General features: G+C 49.9%; 1 protein-coding gene across 1 annotated transcript in view; it reads left to right on the top strand.

The window, feature by feature from the left end:
* Positions 1-11,417, top strand: part of XPNPEP2 (X-prolyl aminopeptidase (aminopeptidase P) 2, membrane-bound) — a 35,589-nt gene extending 24,172 nt beyond the window's left edge. The window contains exons 14-20 of the mRNA XM_011988847.1: positions 2,007-2,067; positions 3,327-3,396; positions 3,986-4,090; positions 4,825-4,884; positions 5,521-5,597; positions 10,391-10,480; positions 11,079-11,417. Of these exons, the coding sequence (XP_011844237.1) occupies positions 2,007-2,067; positions 3,327-3,396; positions 3,986-4,090; positions 4,825-4,884; positions 5,521-5,597; positions 10,391-10,480; positions 11,079-11,273 (658 nt within the window). The 3' untranslated portion in view covers positions 11,274-11,417. The remainder of the gene's footprint in view (positions 1-2,006; positions 2,068-3,326; positions 3,397-3,985; positions 4,091-4,824; positions 4,885-5,520; positions 5,598-10,390; positions 10,481-11,078) is intronic.
* The last annotated feature ends 6,001 nt before the right edge of the window (positions 11,418-17,418 follow it).

Here is a 17,418-nt window from a genome sequence, read left to right as displayed (position 1 = left end):
GAGAGAGAGAGAGAGAAAGAGAGAGAGAGAGAGAGAGATGGAGTTTCACCATGTTGACCAGGCTGGTCTCAAACTCCTGACCTCAGGTGATCCACCTGCCCTGCCCTCCCAAAGTGCTGTCCCAAAGTGCTGGGATTACAGACGTTAGCCACCATGCCAAGCCTCAAGTAAAATGTTTTCTAAGTCCACGTATTATTACACAGTCTGAGCAACTATACTCAATGTCCCTGCCTGGCTACACAAACACATACACCCTACTGTCACCCACTCGTGCACACCCTGGACAACCCTGCACCACCAACATCATGCAGACTCCTCAGCCCCCTCTTCCCCATGGCACTGTTCAGGGTGGAGGTGGGGGCAGATGAGAGAAGCAACCCTTTCAATGGGCTACCCTTGTACGGTGTACAACCTGAATGCTCAGACATGACAGCCATGCAGAATAGGCTAACCTGGCCAGGCATGGTGGCTCACACCTGTAATCCCAGTACTTTGGGAGACTGAGGCAGGCAGATCACCTGAGGTCAGGAGCTTGAGACCAGCCTGGGCAGCATGGTGAGACCCCATCTCTACTAAAAATACAAACATTAGCCGGGTGTGGTGGAGCATGCTTCCCAAGGGAAGCTGAGGCAGGAGAATCGCTTGAACCCGGGAGGCGGAGGTTGCACTGAGCCGCAATGGTGACACTGCACTCCAGTCTGAGCAACAGAGCAAGACTCTGTTAAAAAAAAAAAAAAAAAAAAAAAAAAAAAAGGCTAACCCTATTCCTTCCAAACGTGTAACCAATCATTCACACCAGAGTTGAGCTGAGCAGAGCTGACCTGAAAGATTTTCCCTTCTCATTAAGGAAGGAAGTAGACTGTGGGAAGCATGGGGTGGGGCAAAAGAAGGGCCGCACTGAACTGATGGAGGAGCAAGGAGTAGTTTCAAATGGTTTCCCAGTGTCTATCCTGTGGAAATGGCGAATGTGCTAACAACAGAGGCTCTTTGCTTATTCTTAGCACAGCTCTCGGGGATCTGGAGTAGCAGACGCTCAGCTTAGCAGCCTTTGCTGGTCAGGAGTTTGATGCTGGGTGTACTTGAGATGGCCAGTGAGCAAAGGGGAAGTGAATTTGTGGGGGCGTTGCTGGAATGAAGTGTGTTCAGAGTAGGGTGAGGCCGTGGAAATAGTCACCTCACTTCCTCTTCTTTCCTTGTGAAGAAGAAGGCCACCACACCCTATGACCCAAGGAGGAGCCCCAGGGCCCTGGGACCATTTCTCCCCTCTCCCTCACCAAGGCGTGATCACAGGGACCATCCTGTGGCAACTGCTGCAGCTGAGGGTTGAGAGTCAGACCTTGGGGCTGAGGCTTCACCTCAATGGAACTCAGCAAATCACTGGGTCAGATCTGTGTTTGCCATGGAGAGGACTGCGTGGAGAGGCAGTGCTTCCTCTAGGCCTGGCTTCACTGAGGTTCAGAGAGGGAAACAGTTGCATGGCCTCAATGGCCTCATCTGTGAAATGGGGATAATGAGGCCTCCTCTGCCATTCTTCCTGGGGAGCAGCAAAAGCGTCCTATAAATGGTCAATAACTATCTGAATATGAGAGTGTTATGATAACATAATCTCTCTGGACTTCAGTTTCCCCAGCTGTAAAAAGGGGACAATCCCCTTTCTGCCTCCCAGGAAACCTGGAAGAAGCCTTGCTTTGAGAACCAGCCAGACCCAAGGAAACCCAGATCTACAAAACAGCCAAAATGAGTGCGATGGGGGAGGAGTGTGTAGGGCAGGGAATCACACTTGTCAGACAACTTAGTGGCTTTTAACTTGATAGCTTTGCAGAGGCCTTTCACACATAGGCACTGAAGAGGTGATTTTGATTATGGTAGCTGTCTTCTTCCTTTTGCCGTCCACGCATCCCATCCCAGCCCTGCCACTTATGGAAAGCACACAGAAAGCACATGGCCCCAGTCACTAGCCCCAGGCATTTGGCAGAGCAGGACGTGTTGGTTTTCCTTCTCCACAGGGACGGGACCACAGACATCACCAGAACAGTCCACTGGGGCACCCCGTCTGCCTTCCAGAAGGTAAGCATGGGCCCAGATTTCCCCTCTCCACCCTCCCTCAAGGGGAGCACCCAAGCAATCAAGATCCCTTCCATTTCAGAGGCTAAAACTGAGGCACAGAGAGGTTACGTAGTTTGCCCAAGGTCATACATGGTGCCAGAAAACCCAGTGCTCCCTGCTGCTTCCCTGGGGATATTTCAGGCCACTGACAAGGCCTCAGCCCAAGCTGAGCCTCGTCCTATTCTGGTAAATCAGTACACAAATATTTTTTTGTTGCTGCCTGTGTGCCTGGCCCTATACTCAGCAGAAAGAAGAAAGAAAGGCATCCCAAGTGGAGGAAAACAGCACAAGTGAAGCCTTCACAGTGGAAAGGAGCCAGAGGTGTTCAGGCTGGCCAGCTGGGGCAGAGGCAAAGGCATTGTCTCTGTACACCAGAGGGCCCTGGGGGTGGAGCAGCGAGCTGCCGTCGTGCTGCATGTAGCAGGCCAACTATGGGGCAGACATTGTGCTGGAAACGCAGAGAGAGGAACAAAATGCTGTGCAGGCCTCCAGGAGCTCACAGTTTAGCGGCAGAGTCTGCTGCCTCTGGCTGTCCTGCACAAAGTGACAAGCCTATGCACTGTGTGTGGTGATGGGGATTGACCACATCGCCTCTGGAAGTGACCAGAAGAGGCCACTGTCAGCCCACCTCCCTCCCCTGACAGAGGAAGGCTAAGCTGCCAAGTCAGCAAACCTCAACCCTCATGAAAGGCCTTAAGAAAACTCAGCAGCCGTCACAACCACAGGAATGAGAGCGCTAACCTTCCACGAAGCATGCGCACTGTTGGCAGCACCTACTGTACATTAGTCTGCCCGCCTCTCCCAACAACCTTAGGAGCTAGGTCCTGTTATCTTCCCATCGCAGATAAGGAAACTGAGGCACACAGCAGTTAAAGTCACCTGCCCAAGGTCTCAGAGTGAGTGGCTGAGTCAGGATTCAGCCCAGGGAGTCACAGCCTCGGCTCACTGTCACCAAGTGTCTCCTGTAGATACTGTAATGACCCTCATAAACCAGCCATAGAGAAGCACGTGATGGAGCCCCAGCTTTGGGAAGGCCCTCTTCAGTCTCTGCTGGCCATCTTCCAGAACCCGGGCAGCCACAGATGACGATGCAACTCCCCCCACCCTGCCCACACACACCCAGGCCTGGGCCCTGCACCATGTATCCACAGGCCAAGCAACTGGAAACTCCCCTGGCTCCTCCTCCCGTCCTCCACATCACCTCTTCCTCTCCCCATCAGGAGGCGTACACCCGTGTGCTGATAGGAAATATTGACTTGTCCAGGCTCATCTTTCCTGCTGCTACATCAGGTGGGTTTCAGAAACCAGGATGGACACAGCCTCAGGCCCTGATTTCACAGGACCAGGACTCAGACCATCACCCTGGGAGGCTGGTGGGGCAAGGATTTTGTCATCATCCCATCCCTTATGTAGGTGAGAAAATCCAGCCTAGAGAGAGAAAGTGACTTGCCCAACGTCACACAGAAGGTTAGCGGGAGACCCAGGCCTTGAACTCAAGTTTCTTAATCTAACACTGTTGCTCAGAGGTGGGAGACATCAGTGGGCCACAGCAGTTATGGGAGGATTCTTAGAGGAATTAGGTGTCAAAGTGCAAAGCCCTGACAGATGGGGAGAAATTATAGTAGAGGCATCAATCCAGGTAATGGATACAATGTACAGTAAGCTGGAGATAGTGATGGGCTGGTCTGGCGAGGGAACCACTAACTCCATCCATCAGCCCTTCTCCATCCCAACCCAACATCATTGCATCAGTGCATGCTTAGCGGCCTCTCAGGGGCCCCTCTTCTTGGGCACCACTCTGATAGTGGAGCAGGAAGGGGCAAGGTGGACAGTCTTCGGTAAAGCCAGCTGACTGGGGTCAATCTCTCTTCCCTTCCAGGGCGAATGGTGGAGGCCTTTGCCCGCAGAGCCTTGTGGGATGCCGGGCTCAATTATGGTCACGGGACAGGCCACGGCATTGGCAACTTCCTGTGTGTGCATGAGTGTAGGTGTCTCCTCAGCACTCCCCAGCGCCCCCCCCCCCCACTTTTATTATACTCTCTATGAAGGTAGAACATTTCACAGGTATGGAAATGACAAAGACCCACAAAGATGCCATGATCTAACCAAGGTTACCCAGCTCCACAGGGTAAATGAGGAATGTCAGCAGCAGGCCAGTCCTGCTGGATGCTTGGCATTCCAGAGGGTACCAGAAAGAGGGTCAAAGTCTAGTGGCTAACTTATATAGACCCCAGAGAAATAAAAGCCAGAGCCAGCTGCATGTGGTGACTCACACCCATAGTCCCACTGCTTTGGGAGGTCAAGGTGGGAGGATCACTTGAGGCCAGGAGTTTGAGATCAGCCTGGGAAACACAGCAAGACCCTGTCTCTACAAAAGAAATGTTTTAAGTATCCAAGTGTGGTGACATGTGCCTGTAGTCCCGGCTACTCGGGAGGCTGAGGTGGGAGGATCCCAGGAGGTCAAGGCTGCAGTGAGCCGTGATGGCGCCACTGCACTCCAGCCTGGGCAACACAGCAAGACCCCCTCAATACCTAAATAAATAATAAAAGCCAGAGCCAATCTGGTGTGTGCCAGGCCCAGGCAGACAATGATGTAATGGACCTGTACTCGTAGAGATGCTCCGGGATCCTCACTTACCTGCTCTTCCTTGGAAGCTGCTCACTTCCAAGTTGGTGAGTATAGGATAACTAATACCATCTTTATGTCTTCCTTTCTAGGGCCAGTGGGATTCCAGTCCAACAACATCGCCATGGCCAAGGGCATGTTCACTTCCATTGGTATGGCCCTCAGGCCCCTCTACCTCACCACCCCATCCCAGAGCAGGGCTAGCCCAGAACTGCAGTCTAGGGTATACCAGCCTTCAGAGGAGCACAGCAGGCACTAGTACAGCTCGGGACTCACCTCCCCATTCCCACCCCTACACCCAGCCCCAAATGACTTGTCCCACCCTAACCCCAGCTCCCCTCAGCCCAGACCATCTTTTTGCCCTTGGGAGTTGATTCCCAGCTATATATTCAGACGAGATCAGGCGCGTTCAGGGTGGTATGGCTGTAGACCCAGTGGTATATCCGGACTCTGGAGTTGCCAAATGCTGGAGTAACAGGACAGTGGCATCCAGAGAGATGGGAGTACCTTCAGGACCCAAGTGGGTTTTTAGGTCTTCCCTGCTGGGCTACAGGGAAGAGAGGGTGAGTCACAGATGCCCCTGTAGGGGATCTGAGGCCTGACAGGGATGAGTTGCCTCTGCTTAGCCAAGCATCTAACCAGTTGTGGGGCTACCAGAATCAACAGCCAGGGAACAGCCAGGGGACAGCCAGGCAGCCAGTCCCTCCAGCCACTCATCAGTAGGTACAGGAAGCCTGGGCTTGGACCCTCTCCCGGCTTAATGCCACCAGCATCTCTGTGTCTCCCAGAACCTGGTTACTATAAGGATGGAGAATTTGGGATCCGTCTCGAAGACGTGGCTCTCGTGGTAGAAGCAAAGACCAAGGTAAACTGCCACCAGGATGGGCTGGAGGTGTGGGCAGCACGTTAGTGACTTTGGGCTGCATGGGAGGAAAGGTTTGGGAAGGAAGATCAAAGGAGAAGGACATTTAGTGTGCAGGCATGAATTTATTTGGAGTCTTCCTTAGGAATTCCATAAGTCAGACTTTTCAAACTCACTTGCACATTTGAATCACCCAGAGAGCTTTCTCGTGTTTTAAATGCCCATGCCCAGGCCCCACTCCAGACCAAGTGAATCATTATCCCTGCCCTATATCATTGGTTCTCAATGCACATAATAATCGCCAGGGGAACTTGTTAGAAATAAAGATTCTGTATAATAGCAGCCAACAAGATAAAATACCTAGATGTAAACTTAAAAAGGCTTACATGGAGAAACTCTCTACTAAGGGACATAAAAAAGATTTAAGTAAATGGTGCTCTCTGGAGAGAAGCCTCAATATTATGAAGATATCATTTATCTCTAAATTAATCTATAAATTCAACACAACCTCAATTCCAATGCTAACTGGATATTTTTGTAACTTCACAAAATGATAGTAAAGTTTATTTGTAAAAATAAACATGCGTAGATAGCTAGGAAAATTCTGAAAAAGAAGAGCAGGGCCAGGTGCAGTGTCTCATGCCTATAATCCCAGCACTCTGGGAGGCCAAGGCAGGATGATTGCTTGAGCTCAGGAGTTTGAGACCAGCCTGGGCAATATGGCAAGACCCCATCTCTACGAAAAATACAAAAAAAAAAAATTAGCTGGGTATGGTGTCATGTACCCGTAGACCCAGCTACTCAGGAGGCTGAGGTGGGAGGATCATCTGAGCCTAGGGAGGTTGAAGCTGCAGTGAGCCGTGATTGCGCCACTGCACTCTAGCCTCGTTGACAGAGCAAAACCCCATCTAAAAAAAAGCAATAAGAAAAGCCAGCTCTCTCAAATTTGAACACAAACTACCACAACTAAAATAGTATGACACTGGAGATGAAATAGACAGCTGTAACAATGAAACAGAACAATTAGTCCAGAAATAAACCCTCTTATTTCCATAAACAACATGGGAATTTAGTTTACAAGAAAGCTGATTTTGCAAAACAGTAAGAAAAAAATGATTATTCAGCAAATGGACAGGGGGAACAAATGGCTAATCATTTGGGGGGATTAAACTGAATAACCTCCAAAATAAAATTCCAGATGGACCAAAGTTTTAAGGTGAGCAATGAGACCACAAAAGATGTAAAGGAAAACCTCTATCAACTCATTTATAATCTCAGGGTGGAAAAGAATCTTTCTGTGTAAGACCAGAAGCCATGAAGGAAAAGATTAATAACTCTGACTAAATAGAAAATGGAAACAATGTTTATAGAAACAATGCCATAAACAAAGCCAAGAGATGTGTGACAAATATCTCTTGGCTTTGTTTATGGCATTGTGAGAGGGTGAATTTTCTTATTTTACCATGAGCTCTTACAAATCCATATGACAAAAATAGGCAAAACAGGAAAAAATAGGGCAAAGGACATGAAAAGGCAATTCACTAAAATTAACACCAAATGGTCCACATACATGTGGAAAGATGCTCAAGTTCATTCTTAAAGAAATACAAGGCTAGGCGCAGTGGCTCACACCTGTAATCCCAACACTTTGGAAGGCCGAGACAGGTGGATCACCTGAGGTCAGGAGTTCCAGACCAGCCTGACCAACATGGAGAAACCCCATCTCTACTAAAAATACAAAATTAGCTGAGTGCGGTGGCGCATGCCTGTAGTCCCAGCTACTCGGGGGGCTGAGGCAGGAGAATCACTTGAACCCAGGAGGTGGAGGTTGCGGTGAGCCAAGATCATGCCATTGTACTCCAGCCTGGGCAACAAGAGCAAAACTCTGTCTCAAAACAAACAAACAAAAAAATACAAATCAGGGCCAGGCACCTGTAATCCCAACACTTTGGGAGGCAAAAGTGAGCAGATTACTTGAGGTCAGGAGTTCCAGACCAGCCTGGCCAACATGGTGAAACCCCATTTCTACTAAAAAATACAAAAATTAGCCAGGCATGGTAGGGCATGCCTGTAATCTCAGTTACTCTGGAGGCTGAGACAAGAGAATCACTTGAACCCGGGAGGTGGAGGTTGCAGTGAGCCGAGATCGCACCACTGCCCTCCAGCCTGGCTGGCAGAGCGAGACTCTGTCTCTAAAAAAAGAAGAAGAAAAAGAAAAAAGGAAAGAAAGAGAAGAGAAGGGGAAAAAAGTATCTTTCTTGCTCAGTTTCCTTCCTGAGAATATTTCAGGCACACACAGCATATGTATCTATCTATGTATATATTTTGAAAATTCACACAAAATGGATTCTACCATACATACTTTTCTGCATCTTCCTTTCCTGCCCGGCTGCCCCTTACTTAATAGTAAACCTAGAAGAGTGCTCTACAATAGCGCAGGGGGACCTACCTCATTCTTTTTAAGGGTTGTGGAAGAGCCACAACAACAGTATGTGGCTGTCCCATGGTTTATTTAACCAGCCGTGGATATTGAGGCTGTTTCCAAATTTTTACTATATTTACCATCAGTGCTACAAATCAACATCACTGTATAAACATCTTGGTGAGCTTTTGGGACTATATCCAGAAGGTACATATCTGGCGTCGGGATTTCAGAGACAAAAAGTACAAGCATTTTTAATAGGTAATTTGATAGATATTGTCAAACTGCCCTCCAGAAAGGTTGCACCGGTTGTACTTTCTCCAACAGTGTGTGAGAGTGCCCATTTCCTCACATACTCACTAGCACTGAGAATCACCAAAGTCACTAATTTTTGCCAATCTGATAGGCGAAACATGGTATGCTATTGTTGTTTTGATTTGTATTTCTTTTCTTTTTTTTTATGGAGTCTCCCTCTCCCAGGCTGGAGTGCAGTGGCGAGATCTTGGCTCACCACAACCTCTGCCTCCCGGGTTCAAGTGATTCTCTTGCCTCAGCCTCTCGAGTAGCTGGGATTACAGGCACGCACCACCATGACCGGCTAAATTGTGTATTTTTATTAGAAATGGGGTTTCACCATGTTGGCCACGCTGGTCTGAAACTCCCGACCTCCGGTGATCCACCAGCCTCGGCCTCCCAAAGCGTTAGGATTACAGGCGTGAGCCACCACGCCCAGCCTTATATTTCTTTAAGGATGGACTTGAGCATCTTTCCACATGTATGTGGACCATTTGGTGTTAATTTTAGTGAATTGCCTTTTCATGTCCCTTGCGCTATTTTTTCCTGTTTTGCCTATTTTTGTCTTATGGATTTGTAAAAGCTCATGGTAAATAAGAAAATTCACCCTCTCTCTGTGATATGTGCTATATTTGTCACACATCTCTTGGCTTTGTTTATGGCATTGTTTCCATAAGCATTGTTTCCATTTTCTATTTAGTTTAGTCAGAGTTATTAATCTTTTCCTTCACGGCTTCTGGTCTTGCACAGAAAGACTCTTTTCTACCCTGAGATTATAAATGAATTGATAGAGGTTCTCCTCTACATCTTTTGTGGTCTCAGCCTCCCAAATAGGTGGGACTACAGGCGCCCACCACCATGCCCTACTAATTTTTGTATTTTTAGTAGAGACGAGGTTTCACCATGTTGGTCAGGCTGATCTTGAACTCCTGACCTCAAATGATCCACCCACCTCGGCCTCCCAAAGTGCTGGGATTACAGGCGTGAGCCATCCATCGCACCCGACCTCTTTTATTTTTAGAGACAGGGTCTCACTCTGTTGCCCAGGCTGGAGTGCAGTGGCACGATCACAGCTCACTGCAGCCTCGACCTCCTGGGCTCAGGTGATCCTCCCACCCTTCCACCTCAGCCTCCCAAATAAGTAGGACTATAGATGGACACCACCATGCTCAGCTAACTTTTGTATTTTTTTTGTAGAAACTGGTGTATTAGTCTGTTCTCACACTGCTATAAAGATACTACCCAAGACTGGGTAATTTTTACAGGAAAGAGGTTTAATTGACTCACAGTTCCACATGGCAGGGGAGGCCTCAAGAAACTTACAATCATGGCAAAAGGCGAAGGGGAAGCAAGGATCTTGACATGGTGGCAGGAAAGAGAGAACTAGCAAGAGCAGGGAAAACTGTCTTATAAAACCATCAGATCAGCTGGGCATGGTGAGTCATGCCTGTAATCCCAGCATTTTGGGAAGCTGAGGTGAGCGGTTCACCTAAGCTTAGGAGTTCAAGACCAGTCTGGCCAACATGGTGAAACTGCATCTCCACAAAAAATACAAAAATTATCTGGGTGTGGTGGTGCCCATCAATAATCCCAGCTACTTGGGAGGCTGAGGTAGAAGGATCACCTGAGCCCAGGAGGTAGAGGCTGCAGGGGGCTGTGATCACGTCACTGCACTGCAGCCTGGGTAACAGAGGGAGATCCTATCTCAAAAAAATAAAATAAAATAATTGAAATTTAGATTTCTGGGCCCTGCCCTAAGGATTCTGCCTCCAGTAGGTTTGGGAGGTGGGCCCTGAAATCTGCATATTTATCATGCTCCCTAAGTGCTGTTGATGTGCATACTTCAAGTCTAAATTTCCAGAATCAGGAGGGAAGCACCAAAGGTGGAGCACTAAGTGGCAGACAAGGGGGCTGGCGAAGAGAAGGGACTCTAGAAGGCTCAGATCTACCCAGAGTGTCCAGGGTTGATGAAGCCCAGCTCCCTGTGTCCTCTGGGTGGAGTGCTCCCTCCTTCCCTTCAGCCCAGCTCCTCCTCCTCCCTCACTGTCCTGCTTACCTGCCTTCTCTTGTGGACTCCCAGTACCCAGGGAGCTACCTGACCTTTGAAGTGGTATCATTTGTGCCCTATGACCGGAACCTCATCGATGTCAGCCTGCTGTCTCCTGAGCATGTGAGTGCCCCTCAGCATTGCCTTCTCCCTGACCCTGGGCCTTTCCTGCCTCTGCTACCTGCCACCACATCCTCTGTCCCTTCACCTCCCCCAGGAGGGTCCACACTGGTGGCACCTGCAGACACACACTAGGGCATTCCTCCCCAGCTCATCAGAGACCCCAGAGCTTCTAGAACTTTCCAGTCAGACCAGCCTGCCCAACCCCAGGTAGTGAATAACTGGAGGGGTCTGAGATTGGGCCTCTGAGCTCAGCCACTACAAGGCCTGGAACTATAAGTGATCCCTTCCATTCTTTCGCCTCAGTCTCCTATTTTGTAAGCGGAGGATAAGAATGCCTGCCCAGCTTACTCCCATTACCGGGCCTGAAATCTACCCACCCCACCGCCCATGAACATCACCATGACATGAAACAGCCACCGAGGGGAACTGCCTCTGGAAAGCCCCAGAGAATTCCTGAGTCCTGATGATGGTGGGGGACCTGTGGCAATCTGGACCATGGTGACAGCTGGAGTACCACAGTAGGGGATTGGGTGTCACCAAGACTTCACCTCTTGGCAGCTTGGCTTGGAGAGGCTCTCACCCCTTCTATCCTTCGCAGCTCCAGTACCTGAATCGCTACTACCAGACCATCCGGGAGAAGGTGGGTCCAGAGCTGCAGAGGCGCCAGCTGCTGGAGGAGTTCAAGTGGCTTCAACAGCACACAGAGCCCCTGGCCGCCGGGGCCCCGGACACCACCTCCTGGGCCTCTGTGTTAGTGGTCTCCACTCTTGCCATCCTCGGCTGGAGTGTCTAGAGGCTCCAGACTACCCTGGTAACCCTCCATCTAGATGGGGGGCTCCCTTGCTTAGATGCCCTCACCCTGCACCGAACATACCCCAAGGGTCCCTGCTGGCCCATCACCTGGAAACCTTTGCATTCATCCTCCTTCTCCAAGACCAGGCCCCAGGAACACAGGGCTTCTTGGCCCCAGACGATACCTCCCTGCACCCCGGGGTTGTATACTGCACCCTGGGCTCCTAACCCCAGGCCCCGAGATAGGAGAGCCAGCTGGTCTCTTCTCTCCTGTGATCTCAGTAGGCCTAACCTATAACCTAACACAGATTGCTACAGCTGCTCCCCTCCCGCCAAACAAAACCCCAAGAGAGCAATGCCCCTACCACCCCAGGGTGCCATGGTCCCAGGAGAGTCCAAACCTATCACCACCTGTTGGGTATAGCCAGAGCTTTTCCCACCCAGTCAGGGCATGAAACAGCAACCCCCCACATGTGAACCCATCATTCCTAAACCCTGGGTGGGCTCTATGCCAAGTAACGGCAGAGGGAGTTAAGCCACAGGAATTTGGCTGTGGAGTAGGAGGGAATGCGGCGAGGCACTCTGGAATATGACTCTACCAGAGGTTGGAAAACAAACTTGGGCAGCCGGAGCGCGTCACTATTCTAGACTTCCCTGGCATTCAAGGAGCCCTTTGAACTTTCCAAAGTGCAGCCACAGCTACAATGCTGTTAAATCCTCCCACATTCTTGGATGCCCCTTCACCTTGTGTGGACAGTATCTGGTTTCTCCATTTTACAGACAGGAAAACTGAGCTTCAGACAGGGGATGGGTTTTGCCCAAGGACACATACATTTGGTTGAGAGCTGATGGGGCCAGATGAACCGGCACTCCAGCTCTTTCACCCTTCAGCATCATGCAGAGTCCCTGAGCCCACCTCCCAGCCCTCTCCTCATTCTCTGAACCCACTGTGGTGAGAAGAATTTGCTCCGGCCAAATTGGCCGTTAGCCACCTGGGTCCACATCCTGCTAAGACGTTTAAAACAGTCTAACAAAGACACTTGCCTCTGGGTTTTGCCTTGTGTCTGCTGTGTTGCCAGAGACTGCTGTCACCTGTGGCTTTTGTGGTGGGGGAGGAAGAAGAGAGGGTGCAGTGGGGGTGGGGACATGAGGCTCCTAGAAGCTCAGCAGGGGAGCACGTGGGCTTGAGAGTGTGTGTGGGGGCATGCATGTGAGTATGTGTGCGCATGTGCACAGATGCACGTGCACACCACGCCCAATCAGCCAACCTCCAGCCTGTGCTAAAAAGGTATTGTAACCTTGTGGAGGGGAGAGAAAGGAGCCCTACACTGGTAAACTTGTCAAATGTAGTCCAGAAAAGTTGGGGCTAGCACCTTTGCCAAGCAGCGCACAGTTGGTGGAAGGAAAGACCCAAGGTTCTGGGTGCAGGGTGCCAGGCAAAGGCACCAGGCAGAAAAGTCTCCTGGCCTGGAACCATCAGGCCTAGTCTGCTGAGGGTGAGGGTGACCTGTGATGGTTACCATCACCAATGCTTGCATCCAGAGGCCCCAGCCTTGACCAAGCCTTACTGAGTACCCAAAGATGAGCCTCTGTTTGCTAAGTCATTTGCTCCCTCACCTGCTAACCCCACACAGACAGGGACTACTAATAGAATTAAAGTCATCATCACCTTCATCATCATCACCATCATCATGATCATGGCTACCATTTACTGAGTGTTTATGTGCCACCATGCAAGAAGCTTTCCATGCATCTTCTCATTTAATCCTCACAACCTCTGAGAAGGGCCTTTACTTATTCCCATTTTACAAGTGAGGGAACTCAGTGAGGCCCATAGAGAGTGGCTCTAAGTCACTTTTTTCATTAGGTAAATGAAAAAAGCCAGATTTAAACCAGTCAGAGGACTCTAGAATCCACTCTCAAGAAAGGGCGAGTCCTGGCCAGGTGTGGTGGCTCACTCCTGTAATCACAGCACTTTGGGAGGCTGAAATGGGAGGATCACATGAGGCCAGGATTTTGAGAGCAGCCTGGGCAACACGGCGAAACCCCGTCTCTACTAAAAATACAAAAATTAGCTGGGCGTGGTGGCACACACCTATAGTCCGAGGTGCTCGGGAGGCTGATGCAGGAGAATCGTTTGAACCCAGGAGGCGGAGGTTGCAGTGAACTGAGATCGTGCCTCTACACTCCAGCCTGCGCAACAGAGCAAGACTCCGTCTCAAAAAATAATAATAATAATAAAATAAAGGGCGAGTGGTATGGCTTTCATCATTTTACTGATGGGAAAACTGAGGCTCAAGCAGGATCACACCACTGGTGAGAAGCAGATCCACACCATAATGCCTCCCCAGACCCTGCCAGACCTTTCCCTTTGTACGCTGACACTTGCTCCTGGGGTTCTGGCAGGTCATGGGTGGCAAGACCAGGCACCTGACCAACACCCTCACACAGGCCTTTTGGCCCGAGGCAGCTCATGTGCTTTTTTCCTCAGTGCGAGACCCAGGACTCCACCTCATATCTGATTCCCCTTAACTGCCCCTTCCAGCTTACCATTCTGGGAGGAAGAACCCAGCCCTGGAACGTGGCTGGAACGAGGGCTCACAGTCACCCCAGCTCCTCCCTCCCCTGGGACCCAGATGGCCAGCCTTGACCATTCCTACTTTAAGGGGTTAACTCTAGGTCAGGCAGGAAAACATTCAGGGCACATACACCAGGGCTGATACACAGGGACTCTTGTGACATCGTTAGGAATGAAAGATCATTAGGAACTGTCCCCTTGGGCTCTAGTACTTTGTTTTAATGTTGGAGGATGGGGCTTAGCAAACCTCTCCTCGCCTGCTGATTGCCTGGGGAGTGGGCCATGTGGAAAAGCCCCTTTTCCTAGGAGTTAAGATTCTGGGATTTGAGTCCCACTTGTGCCAGCTGTGTGGCCTTGGGCAAGTCACCTCTCTCTGGTCTTCAGTTATCCCTTCTGGAATCTCCCATACTGCCTTCTTGGTGAGGTTACAGTGAGAAGCTCATGAGACCCGGATGTGGCAGCACTCTAAACCAGGAAGCCACACAGACAAGAAATGATATTGCTGTTATTTGCCCAGCACGAGTTCAACTCAGCTTCAACTTTGCAGGTAGGTAAGAAAAAGGTCTGGGATCCAAGTTTTATATATAAATAGTCGAAACTAGAAAGGTTCTGGAGCAAACATCTAGTTTATGTCTCTCCAACTATGCTCCCAGGAGCCTGAGATGCCTCAGAAACACCACAGGGGCTGTCGAGGAAAACAGCTGCTGCACGAAGTAGCCCTGATGGGCTTCCCATAAAATTGTACTTGAAGTAGTTGCAGGGCCAGCTTCACGGGTGTAGGACCTGTGCATTCCTTCTTTGTGCTTAGAAGGGCCCCATGCTTGGTTTAATGCTTGCCTGTCAGTGTCTCAAAATTCTCGATAATTTTAAGCAAGGGGCACCGGGCATTTTCATTTTGCACAAGGCCCCCAAAATTCCAGAGCCAATCCTGAATAGGAGCTCCATGACCAAACACACACACACACACACACACACACACACACACACACACACAACCCTGGTGCAGTCCTTTCAGTGTACAGATGGGGAAACTTCAACAGCGACCCAGGAAGAGGAAGGGACTTGCCCAAGGTCACACAGTCCGTTGGGGCCAGAGCAAGGACTAAATCGCAGCATACTGACTCAGCTCTTCAATGGCTCCGCTCTTGCTTTCAGTGTGTGCTTCTGTCACTCCCTTACTGCCTCTAATGACCCACTGAGACCCAAGGAGACCTGTTGGAGGTCACACAGCTATGACAACAATGGTGATGGCAGTGTTGAGCTACGTTCCTTCAAGCTTCAAATCCGAATAGAAAAGTGCATAGGTAAGATGATAGGTAGATACGTACATACACAAATCGTCCTTTTGTTTTTTTGTTTTTTATTTTTAGAGAGAGGGTCTTGCTGTGTCACCCAAGCTGGAGTACAATGGCGCCATCATAGCTCACTATAACCTTGAACTCCTGGGCTCAAGCGCTCCTCCCACCTCAGTCTCCTGAGTAGCTAGGACTACAGGCATGCACCACCATGCCCGATTAATTTTTTTTTTTAATTTTTATTTTGTAGATATGGTGTCTCTCTATGTTGCCTAGGCTGGTCTCAAATTTCTGGCCTCAAGCGATCCTCCCACCTTGGCCTCCCAAAGTGCTGGGATTACAGGTGTGAATCACTTAACAGTTCATTTTTTTAAATAACTAAGTCAACCTTTGCTCATTTGCCAGTCAACTGGTTCCAGCTGTGTATGAGTTGGGACCTCAGAAGGGGCTGGGCTGGCTACTCTTCAGCCAGCTAAACCACGTCAGCAGTGAATTTTACCAACTCACTGGCTGCTTCCTCAAATCAGTGGTTGGGCACTCTTGGCACCAAAAAAAAAAAAAGAAATGTGAAAGATTCAGTAGCAATTGTTTCCTCCTTGTCCGTTCCTGCCCCTCATGGCTCGTCACAGCCAGGATGGGGAGGTGCTCCCCAAACCCCTACCCAGCTAGCCTTTGCCCAGAGGCCGGCCCATCTCTTCACTTCCTTATTTCTTTGTGAAACAGGAACTGAGCAAGCAGCTTAAGTCGGGTAGGATGGGTGGTTGAGAAAGCCCCAGTGGTCCGTGGCAAGGCCACAAAGCTGAAAAGCTGGTTTCTCTCCCAGAGGGTTCCAGGCAGCTTCATGCCCTCTTGTTTGTCACACCTCTTTTGTTCTAGAACAACTTGGGCTGACGGATGTGCCCTTGACAAGGTGGAGACATAGGATATGGGCCACAGGGTCATTTGGCAGAGATTCGGATGCGGACCACAAGAGACATAGAAGCAGGTGCCAGGCCGGGCGCGGTGGCTCACGCCTATAATCCCAACTCTTTAGGAGGCCGAGGAGGGTGGATCACCTGAGGTCAGGGGTTCAAGACCAGCTTGGTCTGGCAACATGGTCGGCAACATGGTGAAACCCTGTCTCTACTAAAAATACAAAAATTAGCTGGGCGTGGTGGCAGGCGCCTGTAATCCCAGCTACTTGGGAGGCTGAGACAAGAGAATTGCTTGAATCCAGGAGGTGGAGGTTGCAGTGAGCCGAGATCTTGCCACTACACTCCAACCTGGGGCCACAGAGTGAGACTCTGTCTCAAAAAAAAAAAAAAAGAAGAAGAAGAAGAAGAAGGTTCCAAGGGGACACCAAGGGAGAAGGCAGCAGCTCCAAACAGTCACCAAGGTCTTCCTATGTTTAGCGAGGGGAGAAACTCCAGGTGGAGCCTGAAGTGAACTGATGTGGAGTCACTCACCAGGTACCCAGCACTTTCTACTAGCTGGGCACTGGGCTAAGAGCACTCCCTCTATGCATGTCACCTGAGTAGTAACCCTAGTCACACCCATAGGAAAGGCCCACATTATACATTATCACTGTTACCGTCTTCACTAAAGCTCATTGCAGGTGACATCACTTGCCCAAGGTTATGCAGCCAATAGCTGACCATACAACAATCTGAATCCAGTCAGGACAACCTGACTCCATTTCTGAGAGGTGTTCTGCTCCTCCTCTTCCCTGGAGCCCTGGACAATTGTCCCCATGGGGCAGGGGCCCACTGATCAGAGACATTTGTCCGTGTAACCTTGGGACAGAGATTTATGCAGAGTAGCCCAGCACTTACTTGTCCCCCATAGAAAGTGCCCCCCACACCAGTGAGTCATGAGTGTGTTTTAATCTGAGCACCAAAGTCCAGCCTCCTCTTCTAATGGTACTTGACAGAGCTACCAGCAGGTGTTTTTGGTTTTGTTTTAAAACCAAGACCTTATCACGAGTTCAGAGTTCCAAAGATCACTGTCTTTCCCTCCCCTCCCATCAGCCCCTGCCATCAGCTGCCCACTCTGTGTGTGTTGTATGTGGGCATGAGGAATGGGTGGAAGAGTCTCCTGCCCTTGTCTCCTTGCTTTCCTCTACCCACCTTCTCCCTCCTGCAATTTTGCTCTTTCTGCCCTCCCTGCCTAAAATGACCACCATTAAATTTGCTAATGGGCCGGGCTACTAAAATGGGCTTCACCTTGGAAATGTCCAGGTATTTTCAAGAAACTATGTGGCCTCTGTTTGGATATTTATTTTTCTTTTTTCTTTT

This window comes from Mandrillus leucophaeus, unplaced genomic scaffold (genome assembly GCF_000951045.1).
Source record: "Mandrillus leucophaeus isolate KB7577 unplaced genomic scaffold, Mleu.le_1.0 Scaffold339, whole genome shotgun sequence".
NCBI lineage: Eukaryota > Metazoa > Chordata > Mammalia > Primates > Cercopithecidae > Mandrillus > Mandrillus leucophaeus.
Note: the sequence above shows the minus strand (reverse complement) of the source record. Positions and strands in the feature narration are given on the sequence as shown.